An 18,000-nucleotide genomic window follows, 5' to 3' on the forward strand; every position below is an offset into this window, starting at 1 on the left:
ATTATCTGAATTTCTTGGTGAGGTGAGGTCTAGACACTAAGTGAGCTCTTAAAATTCTGTTAGCGTCACCGAGTGCCCTTTGCTGGTGAAAATTCTCACTGAAATAAGTGAAACATCACCTAGAGCTTGGCCAAAAAGCATCAAAAAATCACCATGAGCCTTTTTACCCGTGCAGGAAAAATATTTGTACTCGTTACCTGACTTTGAAATAAAAACCAAAAAAGCCAGATTTATATTAAAAAAAAAAAAAATAATAAAAAAATCCATTTTTTATTAAACTCTGATCGCAGAAGAGAATAGCTCAGTATAAGATCTCCGACAACGTGATTTTATAGCGCGGGAAACTCTCCGTCTCTCGCGGCCACGAGCTCTGGTTCCGAGTGTAGAATACACCTCTGTGTCAAAGAACACAAAACCGGAGTTTGGTCCTTGGGGCCCCGTATTTTTTTTAGCAGGAAGACATAGATTTAATAAAAGCTGATCCTTTAACACCCAGTTTTGTTTTGAGAGCCTCATAAGCAAAAGTATTGGTTTTAGTCGACCTGCTCGGCCTGCGTGGCTGCCATCGGGTGCGTGGGGCTGTGAGAGAAGTCACTTCCAACGCCCCAGTGACAAATCACAGCCCTCAATTATTTCCTGAACGCGCAAACCTTCACCCAAGCAGCCACCCCAGCAGAGCGGGAGAGCAGAAAGGCATGTGCGGGGGCTAAAGGGGGAAAAAGGAGAAGTTTTCAGTAAAAAAACCAGCTACTACATAATGCCTTATTTTCTGAAGAAATCCTAAAAGGTTGGGTTTGTTTTTTTTTTCAGTTTGTTTTCTTTTTACTATTTAACTGGAGTATTTCTAGCATATTTGGTTTATATCAAGCAACTAAGAACTGAAAAACATGCTCATCTCTTTACGAATACTGAATTCAGAACTATATTCTCTTCAAAAAATGTGCCTCAAGCCGTCAGCAGAAAATGCTCAGCCCCCCCCGCCAAGTTGGGTATTTTGAGAGTAGGCAGAACTGCAAAAAAAAAGAAAATATATAAATTCCTCTTTACCCCAAAGACTTCTCCTGCCCCTTCTGCCAAATGCGTGGAAACCGGGTCCACCAGAGCCCAGCTAAGAATCTGGTGGCCAATAAAGAAAATTCCTGATGGGCTCGGTGGACCCAGATTCCTGTTCTCTGTGCCCAAAAACCAGCATTTGAGACTAAGCCAGTGCCATCGGGTGACACATCCCACTCCGGAATAATCCAGTAATCGAGCACCCCACCTGAAGACACATTTTCATAAAAAGCAACCAAAGCACTAACAGGAGCTCTGCAAAATAGGTATTTAGCAGTTCTATCGCAATTTTCATCTCCCCAGAGCTTTGTGTTACGGCAAGAACCTCCTCAGAAGCTCTGAAAAAAGATTACTAATCGGAAAAACGCAGAGTAAATATTAATTATTTGTGAGTCCTGCCAGTGCAGGACCATGATGTTTGTCATTACTTCCACTGCAAGCGTTTGTGGTTAGATAACCAGCTCTCTTTATTGCAATTTAAAGCTATTTTTATGCACTTCAGGATGTACCTATGCACAAGCACACCGCTTGTACACTGTTACAGCGTCTATAAATAATAAATACCCAGCAGTAACAGTTACAGAGCAGTCATTAAACTCCTGCAACGTCTACAGGGAAGGGCAAAAACGAGAGGAGCAACTGCTCCATGCTCTCCAGCTTTCGGTCCAAGGTATTTCTTGTATTTCTCTCGTTTTCTCTCATAAACACACTCCCAAAAGATACCAGCATAAAGGGTGGTTTTCTCACGAAACAAATTAAGACAACACCACTGCAGGTGTAACAGTCTATAAGTAAGGACAGACAACGTTTATCTTTAAATCAAAGATTTCTTCTCATTTAGGAGACTAACACCTACCTGCTCTTGCTCTGACCGGTAGCGGTGATGCCACACAAGCCCGTATCAATTCCCACCTATTAAATCAAAACACAAATAGCTTTTTCCCCTCAAAGCCATGCTGGTGCTCTAGGCAGAAAGGACCAGCGCTGGTTTAATACCATCAGACCAGCATGGACTAACCAGGGCCCGGACAACCGGCGGCGCCGGCATCAAAAGAACCATGATCTCACCCATCAATAAGCGTCTTTGTAATTAAGCCAAATGCGATGTCACTGATGGATCAGGCAATCAGTAGCAAAGCGCGTGCGTGTTCGTTAGGCTACCCAGAAGTCTCAAGCAGAAAAAGACACCGAAAGGCGCTAGTCCGTAGGAAGTAAAAAACGTACTGCCTTCAAAACTGTCTTTGATTTGTGCCTAAAGAGCCGAGTGCGAGTCCACCTACTCTTGGGGTAACCCCAGGGCTTCAAGCTGAGCCAGCAAACAGGTACTAAAACCCTTCCCCAACCCCAGCTTCCTGGACGTTAAACAGCAAGTGACACAATAAAGAAAACCAACCATGAAAACTAAAGGATCTGGTCTATTCTATCCAACCATCCCACGGATCTAATTTGATCGCGTGTGCTTGTTTTTAATTATTGGTGGGGAATAAGTACGGAAAAGCTGCCTGGACAGAGCACCCACCACCAGTTAATCATACAACCCAACGCTTGGTGTATTTTCTGCTTTCAGAGAGGGTGTAAGCAATGGATTGAAGCAACAGCAGCGAATTACACAAGATATAATTGACCACACCGTATTTTGCTATGATGGCAGACCTGACTCTCTGCTACCTGACATCCGGAGCAGCTATGGGCACTCGGGTGCTACATGGGCGCAACTCGGTATTATCAGGTTGATTACAGAGATCTGGACTAGCTATGAAGGAAATGATCAGACACAGCAACGTGTAACCGTGAATTACACCGATTAGCCAAGAGTGCTCCAGATTCTCCAGGACGAGAGACATCCCATTAACACAACGCGGTGTCCAGCAGAAGCTACACCATGTGGCCAATTACGTTCCTAATTGTTAATACTTCCAAGACCAGACAATCTGGAGCCTTGAGTAGGGCATGGAGATTCTCTTACCAACACCCTCTCAAAACAGAAGGCTGGTTGAGAAGGTTTCTTAGGTAGAACCATTATATTCAGGCATTATGTCCCTCCCTCTCCTGCATATCCGAGGCACAAGCCATATAACGGGAGAGAAGCAAAGGCCAACTCCATCCAACACTTCCAGGTTCTCTCAGCCTTAAGATGACGTTTGGAGGAAATGTGATGCCAACACATGTGCTACGCAGCCAAAACATACTCCAGGAGACCTGGTTTTTTGTTTACATGGACATCCTATTTTCACTCACTTCCCTTCAAAGCCACTACAGTACCATTTTGAGGCAATATCCAAAATTAGAAAGTCCCCATAATCTTAAAAATGTGCCAAAAAAGTGTTTCTCTCCAACTTCTGGGCAACACAACAGATTCCATCAACACAACCTGCACAACACTGTAAAATTAGCAAGCATCTCAAAGCAGATGGGACACAGAAGAATATTCCACGGTACGCACAAAACCAAACTCAAACAGCATGAAAAAAGTAATTTTTATTTTTATTGTTTACAAAAGCATGAACACCTTCGGCAGAAGCAGCATCCTGAACCATACATTTCCCTCATCCTCCTGGAATATTGGCAGAAAGCAAGTATTTTCTCTGTTCTTTGGGGTTAAACATACTCTGCTGAGGTAAAGGGGAGACACCCCACTGATTCCCACGGAGCTCCGACTGTAAAGGGGCCGACTCATCAGACCACAACACAAGGAGATGTCCTACGGGTGACGCGCTCTAGGTGCCAAATTGGCTTAGTCCGTGCTTCTAACCAAGATGATTACACCATCCAGCTACTTAATAAGCTCCCCATTCTCCTCCATTTTAACTGAAACAGATCTAATTTTAAATACCTGGTTAAACATTATGACTCTCATCCCACACTAGCTTCATGCAAGGTTTAACTTTATGCACCAAGAACAACTTTACTCAAGCTTTTAAGAGACTGCAAGTGTGCTCATAAGGTATATTCGGAGTGAGACCTTCCAGCACAATAACTTTTTACTCCTTTCTTACCTGCCCCCCCAGCACATGAAGGTCAAGTGCTTACTCTGAAGAAACGTGCCCTAAGGTTAACCTGAAAAAAAAAAATAATGTGCAGCATTTTCATTTTGCCTTCATCTTTTTCTCCTGATCTGGAGCTGGAAGTAGTTAATGGTCACATAATCAAATAGGCCATGCTTTTGAACCTACAGAGAAACATTTATTAATTTAAAAAAAAAAAAAATGGTTTTGTTGAACAGAGAATTTGATGGCAATGACTTCAAAGACTTACCTGGAGCAAATTACTCGTATTCTTTCCAAAAATGATCCCTGCTATAAAACAGCATGATTCCTCAGCTCCTCCAAGTTGAGGTCCCTCCCCTCGGAATCTACAACTGATGCCTCAAGATATTTATTACCCTGGGAGGAATGGCTCTGGCTTGTCTGCCATCCTATGTCTAAAACGACTGACAAAATAGTATTTACGTCTGCAAGCCTGGATCTATGGATCAATGGAAACTGCTTCATTTTACTGCTCGAGCTGTAGGAACTGCTCTATTAGCTCCTGCCAACTTCACATTAAAGAAATATAATTTACTTCACATATTGAAAGAACCTGCTAAGAACCCCTATATATACACACGCATACACTATGTATGTGTACATGTACATATACACACACATATAGGTAATCTGTATTTATTTTACACTGACAAAGTGCTAAAAGAGTCCAACAACTGTCATTGCTAGAGATGAAGCTAAATTAAGTGGTATCACTTATATGGCATCAAATAATGATGAGACTCTGGTCCAAGAGCTTCAGAACTGTTAGCAAAAGAGTATTTTCCATTGGCAAAAAAAAAAAAAGTTCCAAATGGTTTGAATTTCACTTTTAAATAAATTGGAAGCACTTAGAAAAAAAATTAAAATTAAAAAAAATACCATGCAAAGTAGACTTTATAATTTAAATTTCAGTTCTGTGTATAGCAAACACGTGTGTTTATACACATATTCTATTACGTTCATGGCAAAATTCTGTGGTGCCTTGGACTCAATGACTTTAATGAATCTGGCACTATCTCACATGTGCATCATTGCCTCAAATTCTGAAAAAGCAAAAGCTGTACGAGCTCAGCCCTGTATTCTGTGAGTCTGGCTGCATGGTCAGAAACAGAAGTACTGCACTCAAGCCCATGCCTACTAAAATGCACGTTTAATAAGGCCATTATATTCAAGATCATAATGGGACTCAAATCACACGAACAATCAAATATATCATAAATAGAACTTGGAAAGCCATATTGCAGAAGATGGACTCAAAACAGCAGTGTTCCAGCAATTTAATACTTGGGTTTTGGTTTTTTTAACATGAAATGCCAATCTCTCAAACTGGTTTTGCCCACAGGGCAGACACCACGATGTGTATATACGCGTGAATTCTCACAATGTGTTGTGTCATTCTTTCTTAAAAGTTACCAAGTGCTCCAGTGTCTGAGGGTTGGATTCTACTCAAATTCTGCCAATAAGGTTCAAGTTGTTATCAACTGTGTCCTGGTTTGAGGTCATCGGCCAGTCTGGCTCAAACCACGACACCAACCTAAAGCAGCTTCCATGCATGAGGAGGGGAGAGAAGATTTGACTTTCAGTTATTTAAATATTTGCCAACATGCAAGACATACTTCTTTCTTTACAGAGTGTAGCAAAGACACCATTGAACCTGTCCTGGGATATTTCTCAGGATGCTCTTTCAGAGCCAGATCACATGAAAAGTATCAGTTTATTTGATCTGGTTTACCGAAAGACAGACAGAGCAAACAACCTATTTAACGCAATACAAGGAATGACACAGATTTCCAAGTTGGCTGCCCACATCCCAAATAAAAAGAAGCTACCCTTTAATCCAAGTGGGGTAAGTTACCTTGAATTTATGGTAGGGTAAGTGTATTCACACCCTGGGGGTAGTGGGTGTGCTGTAAATCTAGTTTCCTTTGAGGTTATTTGCTCCTTTAGCCACTCCAAAGTTGCCCAGTCAGCCAGCATTTCAGCTTGGTTAAGGGTGGTGGCATTTGTCCAAGGAGGAAGGGTATCTATCCCTCTTCCCCGTGTCACACTACAGAAACACACAGTTATGCAAAAAAGCATCGGTACAAAGGCTGGAAGAAGCACAAGACACAGCAGACAGGAAACTTAATGGGCACATGCATTACAGCTCAGCAGAGACGTTCTTCCACCATCCTATGTTCTGCCATAAAATCCACAGTGGTCAAGATTACGGATGAACTACCTTCCAGCTGAATCAACGCTGGCATTAGGAATTTTTTTCTGAATACAACAGACTATGTCCAACCCTTTTTTTTTTTCCTAGGACCTGTTTTTTGCGTTCAGATGGTTTTCAGTACAAAGACAAGAGACAAACCTGAGACACAGAAGATGTGACCTGTTTGCATATTCTAAACAGACAAATGGATAATGGAGATGCAAACATTATTAAATGTGTCACACTTTACACCTACAGCTCCATGCACTTTTTTCCTTCAACAATGGCTTCACAGTTGCCAGATGCAAGTTTGTCACTAATGATGACTATGCTTTTGGCCAGAGCTGGGAGGAATGCGCTTTGACAGCAATAATCCAGCTCTTGCAATGATGAGCAAGGAACCTGGGAGTTCAGGATGTGGTTTCCAATTCCCCCTGTCTTATACTCCTTGCATGCTGAGCCCCTCGAAACATCTCTCTCAGGAATCACGTTATTTGGAAGGAGAATAACTCCTTACAAATGTTTTCTTCACAAAAGGAGCAGTAAAAAGTTCATTGACGTACCACGTAAGATGAAAAGCCACCTAAAAGGCTCCTACTTATTTTAGCAGTTTTGACAAAAAAATGATTAGCGGAATCACTTTGTCAATTAGGTTGAAAAAAGCCAAGAATATTTTGGGAATAGACTTTCAGAAGCCCATCTTGGACATTCACATTAAAACGGTGGCCTGACTTTAGCAATCCTTTGTCTGCAAGTGCCTAACGAAGAGCTTTGACGAGTATCAAGCAGGAGCAGCATTTTCAACATTTTACGTTTGCTGTATTTCGTACTTTTTAACCGAATTCTCTCTCCCAATAAAGTGAGTGTCTTATAGCGAGCATGACTACCCATAAACACAGCATTTCGAAATGGAATTACATACTGTTGTTTTCTTTCCACCATAATATTATCTCAGCATTTGCAGTACCAGTCAGCACCATAGGTTTAATGCAGGTCACCGACACTGAGCAGCAGGCCTGCTTTCGCTGCTTGCTTCAAACAACATATTGTTTCATATTTATACATTCTTAAAATGTTTTCTTCACTTAGCCGTACTAAAAGTACCACTCCAAAATTTAAGTTTACACTGAAAAAGGTTATTGAGGACTTGACCCAAAAGATAACTTTTACTCCCACAGGAAATCGTATTTTCTCCTGAATAAGTGTTAACGGATATTTATATTAGAGGACTCAATATTTCAGAAACCAGTTATTTAATGCTCAATATTCTTTTCAGCAGATGAAGAGGTAGGTATATTTCCACACAAGGAAAAAAAAAAAAAAAAAAGTAACAGACACTCAGTTAAATCAAGTAACGTCTGAAAAGTCAAACACTGTTCTGACAGCACATAAACATAATGTGTCTGAAGATACTCTCCAAGGAGGACAAGAAAAGTTGCGCATTCTGATTAGATAATACACCATAAATTGAAATTTAATAATTTTCTGGAAAGAAAACACAAGTATCCAAATGCTACTTCCTTCCCCTCCCTTGCCCAAAGAAATGTGGGTGCCAACAAAACTGCCTGTATCAATGGTAGTATTAACTTTTGGACTGCTAAACATGGGATCAGCTGCAATTCTTCCTTACATTCACCAACACCAGCAGTCTACAAGTTTACACAGAGACCATATGCATGATAATTACATAATTACAATAGAAATTCAACTTTAGTGTTGTTCTTAAAACAATCTTCATAAATAATGAAAATACCTGTGTTCTAGCTCTTCAGTAACCTAAGGTTAATTGGTACAGATAGTGGTTTTTATTCTTCCTTTTATAAACCAAACTGGAGGTTCCTCACTGCCAACAACGGTTAAGGCCTGGATCAAGTTACTCTCCTTTTGCTTTTCCCTTTTTCTGCTTTTTTCCATTTTCCACCACTGCATTATTTTCTGGTTTGCTTACTCCGTTTGCAACAGCACCATTTGCTATTTTGCCATTCTTTACGGGTTCCTTGGGCAGCTTATATGTCCGATAGTAGAAGTTACCAAACAAGAAAATGAAGGTGACAGCATAGAAAATGACACCCCAGTGCATCCATTTAGGGAAAGGACAATCGATATAAATAGACAAGGCTGTGTGGCCAATAGTCACATGGAACTGCACCTGAAAGACAAAAAAAAAATAGAATCAAAAAGGTCTGGATATATTCCGTAGGTCTGATGGCACAAATGTATATCGATGCATTAAGTTATGAAGACTGCTAAATTGGGAAGCGGTAGGGAAACTCTGCAATGGAAGTCTACTCAGCGGCAATGCCTTCCGAGATAAAGGGAGAAATTTTACTTACCAATTGCAATATGGTCAAGTATCGTTTCCACCACAGGTATTTCTGAAATTTGGGGCCACAGGCAGCTAATCCATAATACATGTACATAATGACATGAATAAACGCATTCATCTGAGCTCCAAAAAAAGCTGTCCAGGAACAGAAAGGGAAGATTGTCACGTAATTTTGAAAAAAAGAAAGAAGTCTTTTCTAGTATTTTTTTTCATGTGATAGTAAAAATTATAAAGCCCAGGACATACCAGGCTTCCGTGTTTGAAATATCTGATAGTATAGTATAGACCTGACTGCCAACATGTGCTGACATAAACAGCTGTTCGTGCAAGTAGTATGTCACACCTTCCCTGGAACTAATTATGCAAAAGCTTTTCGTAAGATTTTTGTTGAACAGACATAAATCACACGGATTCCACGTTAGTTATTGTGGTACAAGTGCAATAGTTTTGTTGAAGGATTGTAAGCAGCGGTGTCTGACAATGTAAAGTATCAGGTCCTGAATTTTAATCTTTTAAACTATATTTAAATGTACAAGGCTCACTTCTCAGCAAGAAGTCAAGAAACTCATGTGGAAATCTGATTAAAGAGGCCAAAAAATCACACAAAGCAAAACTTCACTTGTGGTTATAAGACATTTAAGGGCATTCCCAAGTGAATTTGTCTAAATTGCAAACCTTTAGTTCCCTTATTTATGACTTAAAATACCCAGCATTCTTAAATGCTGTGTAAAACGCTGTGTATAAATGCTGTAGTGCTGTGTGTAAATCTATAGTATAGCTCTTTCCAGAATGATCCATGTTGGAAACGAAGATGACAGTTCTCACGTACATTAAGATCTCTTTGCTCTGCTAAGATTAGCAGCCATTCAACAGAAATAAATGATATCTTGTTTAGGTATTCTTACGCTGCCAGAGAGGCTAAAAAGGGCTGTAATGCATAAGATTAGGGCAATACAGACAATAGCTGCTGACATCAAACAGCTCAGATGTCCATGTGCTCCAGACCCAGCGAGTTACGATAGGGTCTAGTTTATAATGGATCTGTCCATGAAGGCAACGTGCTACCAACCAGAAAACAGAAGAACACAGATTTATCCCCATTTTTGCAGTAGTGCTACACGAACGAAGAAGAGCAACTGCTGCTTTTCCTTTTGCAGGGGTAAAAACTAAGAGGTAGTGCAAAACCACCGAAATTTGAAACAAATTTGGAACTAGTTGCAACTTGTTGTATTGAAAACTGCTGATATTTGGCATGAAAAGTCTGAAAAGACAACAAGGGAGAGGGCATTTTGAGATATCCAGGGAATTTCTAAGTAAGACTACAAGTAAGCATCCAGCCTCCAATAAACTTATTTTGTGGGTGCAGTAGCCAATAGAGATCATGAAATGTCTGGTTGAGTACCTGCATCCTGCAAATTACTTGGGAGAAATCAAGGATAGTCAAAGATATCCATTTTAAATATTTCTGCTTTTGAACATAAGTAACTATTCAGCAGAAGACATCTATAGTAAACGAAAGCATAAACCCCCCATGCAGTAAGTATTAGTGTGGTTTGACAAAAAAAAAAACCAAAATATTAAGGTTGGTATAGTGTTTGCTACATGTTATTTTCAGTGTTTTAAGCCTATAAAGCACTTTACAAACAAACCAGCGTATTTTCCCCTGAACCCTCAGCTCTGTAGTGCTTATACTTTGAGAGACACAAGGCAAACCAACAGGAACAAGGGTGCAACGCAGGCAAGGGAGGATGCGGCAAGTACAATGGAATAAAACTCTTGGATGGGGGCTTTAGAAAGGAAGTAAGGGGAAAAAAAAAAAAAAAAAGGCTGATAATGAATTATTGTGTCATTATGACTAGGTTTTAAAAGTTAATTGATAGATTTATTGGCTCACCTTCAAGGGAAGGTTTCAGAATTTTATACATGCCTCTTTATAAAAAAGAAAGCAAACCCCAACTCAGAATGCCAAAATAACGGCTCCGTTAACTTCACTACATTTTCACACAGATTGTGGCCCATAATTAAATTTTGCAGTTCTCTGTATCTGCAAAAATTAAAGTTAGGCAAGACAGGTTCACCTTTCCATTTCATACAGAACAAGGATAATTTTGAAGACAGAACTTCAGGCTTGCAATTGATGCCCATGAGGAAAAAAAAAAAAAAAGTTTTGCAATTCATTAGATTATTGCCCTGTTATCTTTTCCTCCCCCACGTTTCCCACAGAGGAAGAGTTGTACATATTAAAGCTACTGCACTGCTTCAGTGTTATTTACAGTCTTGTATATTATAACGTTAAGTCTACAAAATCTTTTTTCCATTGCTCCCAAGCAATAATAATTCTCCCTTGTGTCCAGTAAAAAGGGTACGGGAGGAAGGGAACTCACCTTGTCCACCTGCAACCCACTTAATACCAATCCACCACAAGGTGAACATGGTGAAATGGTGATAGACGTGAAGGAAACTAATTTGGTTAAATTTCTTCCTCAGGATAAAGAATACTGTATCCAAATATTCAATTCCTTTAGAGACATAATACCACCATAAAGCAGCAGCTATCTGCAATGAAAAAAAAGACAACAAGGAAGTTTTAGTAATTTCAAGCTGAATGGAATACAGTCCTCTCCACCGATCTGCTGCAAGAGAAGGACACCTCTTCTCTCCCCTAGTCCTGGGAAATGTTGAGGTGGAGTTGTCAAACATCTAATGGTATGAGAACAAAACCAACACACCATTCATCTATTCTGGACATGGAAATATTCTGAATCTACTGCTCACAAATCACAACTGTAGAATAGAGCTAACATAATTAAAAGCTTTGCCATCTCTGAACAGTTTACCAGTTAAACATTGGGAGTTTGTGTCCTCACTCTCTATCCTAAGCTTACTGGGAGAAGGCTACCACAGGGCTTCCCGTACTAATGAGGCAACACTTTGATGTGGTCAGAACAACGAGGCAGAAACATTATGATAAAATGAAGTTGCAAAGACTGAAACCTTACATGAAATTCTTTCAGCACCACAGGCATACGGGTGGGAAGATACCAAATCACTCATACTAACGAGGCACGGTACGGATTTCAGATGTCTTCCAGCAATATTCCCCTCAGCTCATTCTCAGTAACCCCCTCTGGAAAGCAGCGTTCCCCCAGTAGCTCTGTGCCACCCAGGGAACAGAAGAAACAAGACCAAGGGAGACACACGAGCTGCAGAGATATAAGCCAGCTACCCAACAGGGAAGTGCTACACACCCAAAATTCTGCTTCCAATCCACCCATCCTAGTGAATCTTGCCCAAGATGCAACACAAACACGGCTTCCTGCTGAAATCAATATACTGTTGTAACAGGTAAGGCCCAGAAGCTCTGCCTAGCAATTTGCTAATACTATGACACGGGGGTATGGTGGTGGGGACTCCCTTCCAGCTCCCAAAGCGTAGCAACAAGTCTAGTTCCTGGCATCGTAAGTCATCGAGCTTGTTATGCAAGGGTGGGACCAGAACATATCCCAGATGGTGACTCACATAGGAGGAAAAAAAAAAAATAAAATAGTTGGAAATGGCACCAGCAGCAAGGACAGCAGGCAAATGTCACAACACACCTATTTGTAAGAAGTTCGCCTGCTCTTTCAGGACTCATCTGATGGCAAATCAGACCTTCTTACTTTAACGTGGTGTGAAATAACCCCACCACCCCCTCAGTCCCTTGGGGAGGCCAAAGAGAAAAAGTTAAGGCAGTGGTAGCTTCCCTTCCCAAATACACACGCACTGTTAGGCAAGAGAGAGAAAGGGCAACCAGGAGAACGAGCAGCGCAGAGCAATACTACAGCCCTGCACGGTGTTTTCCTCCACCTCTCGGAGCCAGTGGGAAAGGAACGCTTCTCTCCTCAGCGTAAGTTTGTCACAGCCATCATTGGAACTGGTGAACATTTTAGAAGAGATTTACAGCAGAAGGAAAAAAAGCAGCAGGGGAGCTGGAGAGTGCCGCAGATCTGCATTGCAGACTCTGCAGCTTCCCAAAGGGACTGCACAGCTTACTCTTGCCAAACTGCAGACTCTTCTATATCCATTACTGAACACCCTCCTCAGTCCCTGGACCCGATTTAGCCTACTTCAGGTCTCGGGATGAGAAGGCAGATTTTCTCAATTTTATATAAAAAGATACTAATATCTGTCAAAGTCGGAGAGAGGCTTGATGAGAGAAAAGTCACTCCCACAGATCTTGGAGTTCCCAGACACAGAGGCAAGCTGCAAGAACCATCTATACCTATGGATATGTATATAGATACGTATTGCTCAATATCCAGTTCTGCCTCTGGGACAGGTAGTCAGGTGTTTAATAACACCCACATCAAGGCTTTGTCTCACACCCATGGATTAGCATAACAGTCCAGCATCTTTTACTAAGATCTTTGCTAAAGCTGCATCTCTTAAATAAATTAAGATAAGCATCTTTTCATCTCATGAGTTAACAATAAACACTTTATGGACTGTATCCATGAAACGAGAAGCCAGCACTACAATCCTTAAGCACTTTGGAGGTCCTTCCTTCCGAGAAACTTTTAAAGAATCAATAGCTCAGTTACAAACAAACTGCCATAAAATCTCTTACAAAGCCCACGTGCATTTTGTTAAAGAGACAGTGGAACAATAAGGCAAACAGCCAATAAGCAAACAGTCAATTTACTGTATGACATAGAGCAAAATGTAAGTGGAGAAAAATCCAACAAAAAGCTTCTGTTTTATGCCCAAGATGCCACAGGTTCACTATACGCACCTGGAAAAGTCATTTAACATACCTCATTTGCCTTCTTTTGAATTCCACCTGCTTTGCACAGCCAGCAATTACAGACTGTGGATCAGAATCAGCTGAACTTTTGATCAAAATGCTTCCCGTCACTTAAGAACAAAAATAGCCTCCATTTCTTTGCAGGATTATACCTGCTGATTTTTGTCTTCCTGTAGATTTTTTTTTTTTCCCCTGACAGCTCTTTCACTTGCTTCTTATCATCAAATTTTACTATCATTTATTCTCAGAGCTCAGAGGTTTAATGTACTGATGATCTATTTCGGTGGTCCCAATGACTTATGCAGATGTTTTAATCATTAGCTTATAGATGCAGAAAAAAAATGAAGCAGATGTTAAGTCATTTGCCCGAGGCCACGCGTGCAATCAGTGACAGAGGGCAGAAATAAAGTGGAAAAATACACCGATATGTAAGCGATGTTTGTGTGATGTCTGTGATGGCTACTATTAAACTTCTGCAAAGCATGATTAGTTAGGACTTCACATGTAGCCTTTCTTTGGACACAGCACAAAAGAAAGATTTAGCTTTAGAGAAAATATGCATTAAAAAAAAATATGCAGTATATTCCTGAAATGAATAATACTAGTCACAACCACACCTTTTTCTGGCGATTTTCATATGCACTGATCTAAGTCTGTTAAAAGACCAGATGGCACATTACAACCTAGGATTAAGGGGCACAACAAGAGGTCCATGACCTCTGCCTGCTGGGGGGTTAGAACAGGGGGCTGTTTTAATGTGGGACTCCGTTCCCTCACCCTCCTTCCTCATTTCAGGTTGGAGACACTTATCCATTAAGGGGTTTGAAGGGACAGGTGCTTCTTAGAAGGTAACAGGAACATGAAAAATTAAAATGGCTTGTAAAGAGAACTCTTTTCCCTGCTTCAATTATAGAATTTCGTTTACAGGACCATGAAGTCTATTTTGTTAAGCCAAGTCCCCTTCTCACAGAAGTTTAAAGTAAATTATTATTATATTTATCTCAAAAGAACAAATTACTCAAGCTCTAGACATAAATACAAACAATGCAGTTTACGATAGAGAAGAAAATCATAGCTCAGCTTTATGATTACAGTCAGCACACTTAAAACTAGGAACTAACTCACTCACATGGCCCCAGATTTCTAATTCCCAGCTCTTCAGAAATGTTAATAAAATAGATGGACCTTGACCTGGGGAACAAGGACATACAAACGTAAGCAGAGGGGGAAAGTAAGGCATGTTAGTGTCTGCGAGTAGTTAAGTTAGACAGTGTTAGGAAATTATTCAGTCCAAATATTGGAGCTTCCAAAGGAGTACTACAAAGCATGGATTTAACACCTCAGCCCTTTGCAATTATTATTTTGTCTCCTGAGCTATAACCAAAAAAGTTCTTCCAAGATGCAGCTGCAGCTCCTTCAAAATCCCTTCTTGGGGATTTCTTCCCCCTTTTCTTTCTTGTCTACTATGAACATTTTATTTCTTTATATAACCAATTACAAAACACACTTCTCAACTTCCTGCCAGCAGTCAGTAAGGTGGCTACCTAGTACACCCAGAAAATAAGCCCTTGAGAAAAGAGTTTATTTCTGCAAATGTTTCTGCAACTGGGGAATCTAATTTCCATCCCCTGCTTGCTCCAGTTGTCCATTGCCTCTTGTAGAACAACAGCCAGGGGAGCCTGGATGAGATGAACAGGCGTAGGTAGGTTCAGAAAGTAAGTAGAAGCAACAATTTCTTCATCCTATGTGTAAACTACCTACAGGCTTAATTGTCAGTGAAAGCCAGAATCTTGATGAAGTTGAAGAAAATGTACAGACAAATTCATGGAAGAATATCCCCTTCAAAACTGGTAAAAGAAAGAGTCTACAACTGACTTAAGAGGTCTGCGAGCAACAGATCGCTGGTGGTGTTACACTGTACTGGGACGTGATGTGGGTTGGAGAGGAAAGACATTTGCTGGTACCCATGACAGCCAAACTCTTTTTTTTGGAATTGTTTACCACGTCTCTGTACTCCCTTGAGGAACAAAGGATGGCTTCTTGACCCCTCATATTAAGCAAGAGCTTTGGTCAAAGGGGGTCACTGCATGGCAACATCATAGTGACGCATTCCCAAAAAGATAGAAGCAGAGGTCACACCAGGGCTTCTGTGTTGCCATTTAAACCACCATATCCAATTAGTTTCACATTTCTCGGTATTTGTTCCAGCTTTCTGAGCCCTGCAATAAAGTCATGTATGAAGCTGTTGCTTTCCAGAGCATGGTCCATAACGTTTTCTGGACTCGGTGCTGTTTCCATCTGAGTTAGACCCAGCCTCCTTTACCTGACTAATACAGGACTGACTTACTCATTCTCTTAGAAAAAAAAAGTTATTGCCTTTGTAATTAATTCTACTGTTGCAGTGTAGCATTCCTATTCCAAGAAAACCCAGTGCCAACAGATACCAGACATTTAGTATCTAGATCTATTGAAAGGGCGTGAGAGATGTGCTACAAAGTTCAATTTTAAAAAACAATTAATCAACATTGTTAATTGTTAATCAACAATTCTAAACTCAAAACTGCAAGAAGCAGCCCACATTTACTTACATTTTAAAATTGCTTTTGCAGGTTTATATTATGAAAAATGATGGTGAAAGGAATCTTGAGGAGGCTTGGGGTTTTTTTTTTTTTTGGTCCTACAGTGTAAAAAAACCAACACACCTTCTAAATGCAGAGCACGACACACTGTAAAGCAGGCCAGGAACATATCCCAGACTCTTTAGTCAGACAAAGTACACTTGTGGAAAGTGGAGTTTTCTACTTGAGACTTATCTACTTAAATTGAGAAGTTGTTCAAAAGAACTACCAGATATGATCAAGATAAGGGTCTTGACTGATAACACACTATACAGGTGCTGCAACAGCTTGAGAAAACTCAATTTTCCCTGCTTCCTCAACCATCTCAGTTGCAAACTCAGCATCTTGCAACTTAAAACTTCAGAAATAAAGTTCATGCAAATCCACAAGTTTGCAAAAAAACTTAAAAAGTCAGGAAATCCAAAGAGTAGATACTGCTAGAGCAACCTTTCTTTTCTGTACCTACCATATGCAATAAATAAATTGTGCAGGTCATTTTGCCTTTATTTCATTGTATAATAACGCTTTGTTTGTCATAATGAACAAACCAGAAGATAATTCTTTTGAGCAGGTCTGGCCTCTCCACAGCCTCCCACAAATAATTGCGTCTAAAACTGAGGCTATGAAACAGAATTTTTGCGTACTAGAAGTCATTACTTCTTGTACTTAGCTAATGTAAAAATTCCTTCACTATATGCCATACCAGTCCTCAGTGTCATCCAGCTGAGTACAAGGGCATTCTAATTAGCTTATCTATTGAAAAAAAAAAAAAGCTTGTTAAGCATTTGTCATACCTGGCTAGGTTTTGTTTTTAAACAAAATTATTAACAGAAGTATTTTAGTGACTGAAATAGCGAGTGCACAGTATTGGCAAAGGTGAAAGGCGACTACCATAAGCCAATAAAAATCTACACACTGAGTTGTTCTGCAATATCAGCCATTATACATACGGTGTAAGACTCAAACCTGTCCTTCTCACTACCTCCCCTGCCACGCACACAAGCTTTTGGTTAATACTACCCATGAACAGCTACCTTGGAGACAGACATTTTTTGAAAGGTACTCTAAATATTAAACGTATTCAGACTCTAACACACTTTAATTACATTTTCAGGAACATGTTCTAATCTGTTGGTGAAACCTGCAAGAACAGCTGAGAGATTCTCAGGTGTCAGCTCTGCTGGAAGATAAGGTTTAGTACATGAGCTAATCGACAGTGTTACAGAAATTACCAAGCATCTGCACTTTGACTTTAAATTGAATGCTTTCCAAAAAACACACACTTGAAATCTAAGCTCCTACAGTGAAATGTACTGATAATACACTTGCCAGAAGCCAGCAAGCCCTCATGAAGCCAAACATGGGTAAAGAGACAAAAAGTTGCCTCACCAGTAAGAGTGAAGCGCAACCACAGTATATGCTGGCAAATCTCACTTGCTTTGATCTAGATAGAACACTACACCTTCACTGCGGTTACCCTGGTATCATAAACCTCAGCAAGGAACCAAAGTATGTACACAAAGTTTATCCTGGATTGTACAACCACAGATGAAGCCAAGGATGGTATCTTTAAGACTACCCTGACTTGTAGCAGTCAGATGAAAGTTCATGCAAATACACTGATGCACTTGATTAAACCTGCTACGTGCAACGTAGCCAAACCCGAAGCGATCGGGTGAGAATATAACGGGATACAGTCAAGGCTGACAGCAGGACTTTGGAAACACTGTTTTCAGACAAGACTTAAACCATCATGTAAGTGCTATGTATTACACACATTCATATACAGATACAAAAAAGAAATACTCACCCTAACTTCATAAACATTATCTGAATAATCCACAGTCTGGCAGACATAGCTGTACCCTCGAGCTCTTGACGACAAAAACAGCTGAAAATATTAAAGTTACACATGAAGGGAAAGATGCTACATAAAACATGTTCATAACAATTATCAGCAAATTTCTTGCTACTTCAAACTTACCTGAACAGAAATATTT

The 18,000-nt window shown here is 40.3% G+C and overlaps 1 protein-coding gene across 1 annotated transcript in view; it reads right to left on the bottom strand.

The window, feature by feature from the left end:
* Positions 1-8,146: 8,146 nt before the first annotated feature.
* ELOVL4 (ELOVL fatty acid elongase 4) overlaps positions 8,147-18,000 on the bottom strand; it is a 30,708-nt gene continuing 20,854 nt past the window's right edge. Inside the window, exons 3-6 of the mRNA XM_074150841.1 lie at positions 17,811-17,891; positions 10,984-11,155; positions 8,607-8,734; positions 8,147-8,422 (exon numbers count right to left, since the gene is read on the bottom strand). Coding sequence (XP_074006942.1) covers positions 8,147-8,422; positions 8,607-8,734; positions 10,984-11,155; positions 17,811-17,891 — 657 coding nt within the window. The remainder of the gene's footprint in view (positions 8,423-8,606; positions 8,735-10,983; positions 11,156-17,810; positions 17,892-18,000) is intronic.

Source organism: Numenius arquata, chromosome 7 (assembly GCF_964106895.1).
Source record: "Numenius arquata chromosome 7, bNumArq3.hap1.1, whole genome shotgun sequence".
Taxonomy (NCBI): Eukaryota; Metazoa; Chordata; class Aves; order Charadriiformes; family Scolopacidae; genus Numenius; species Numenius arquata.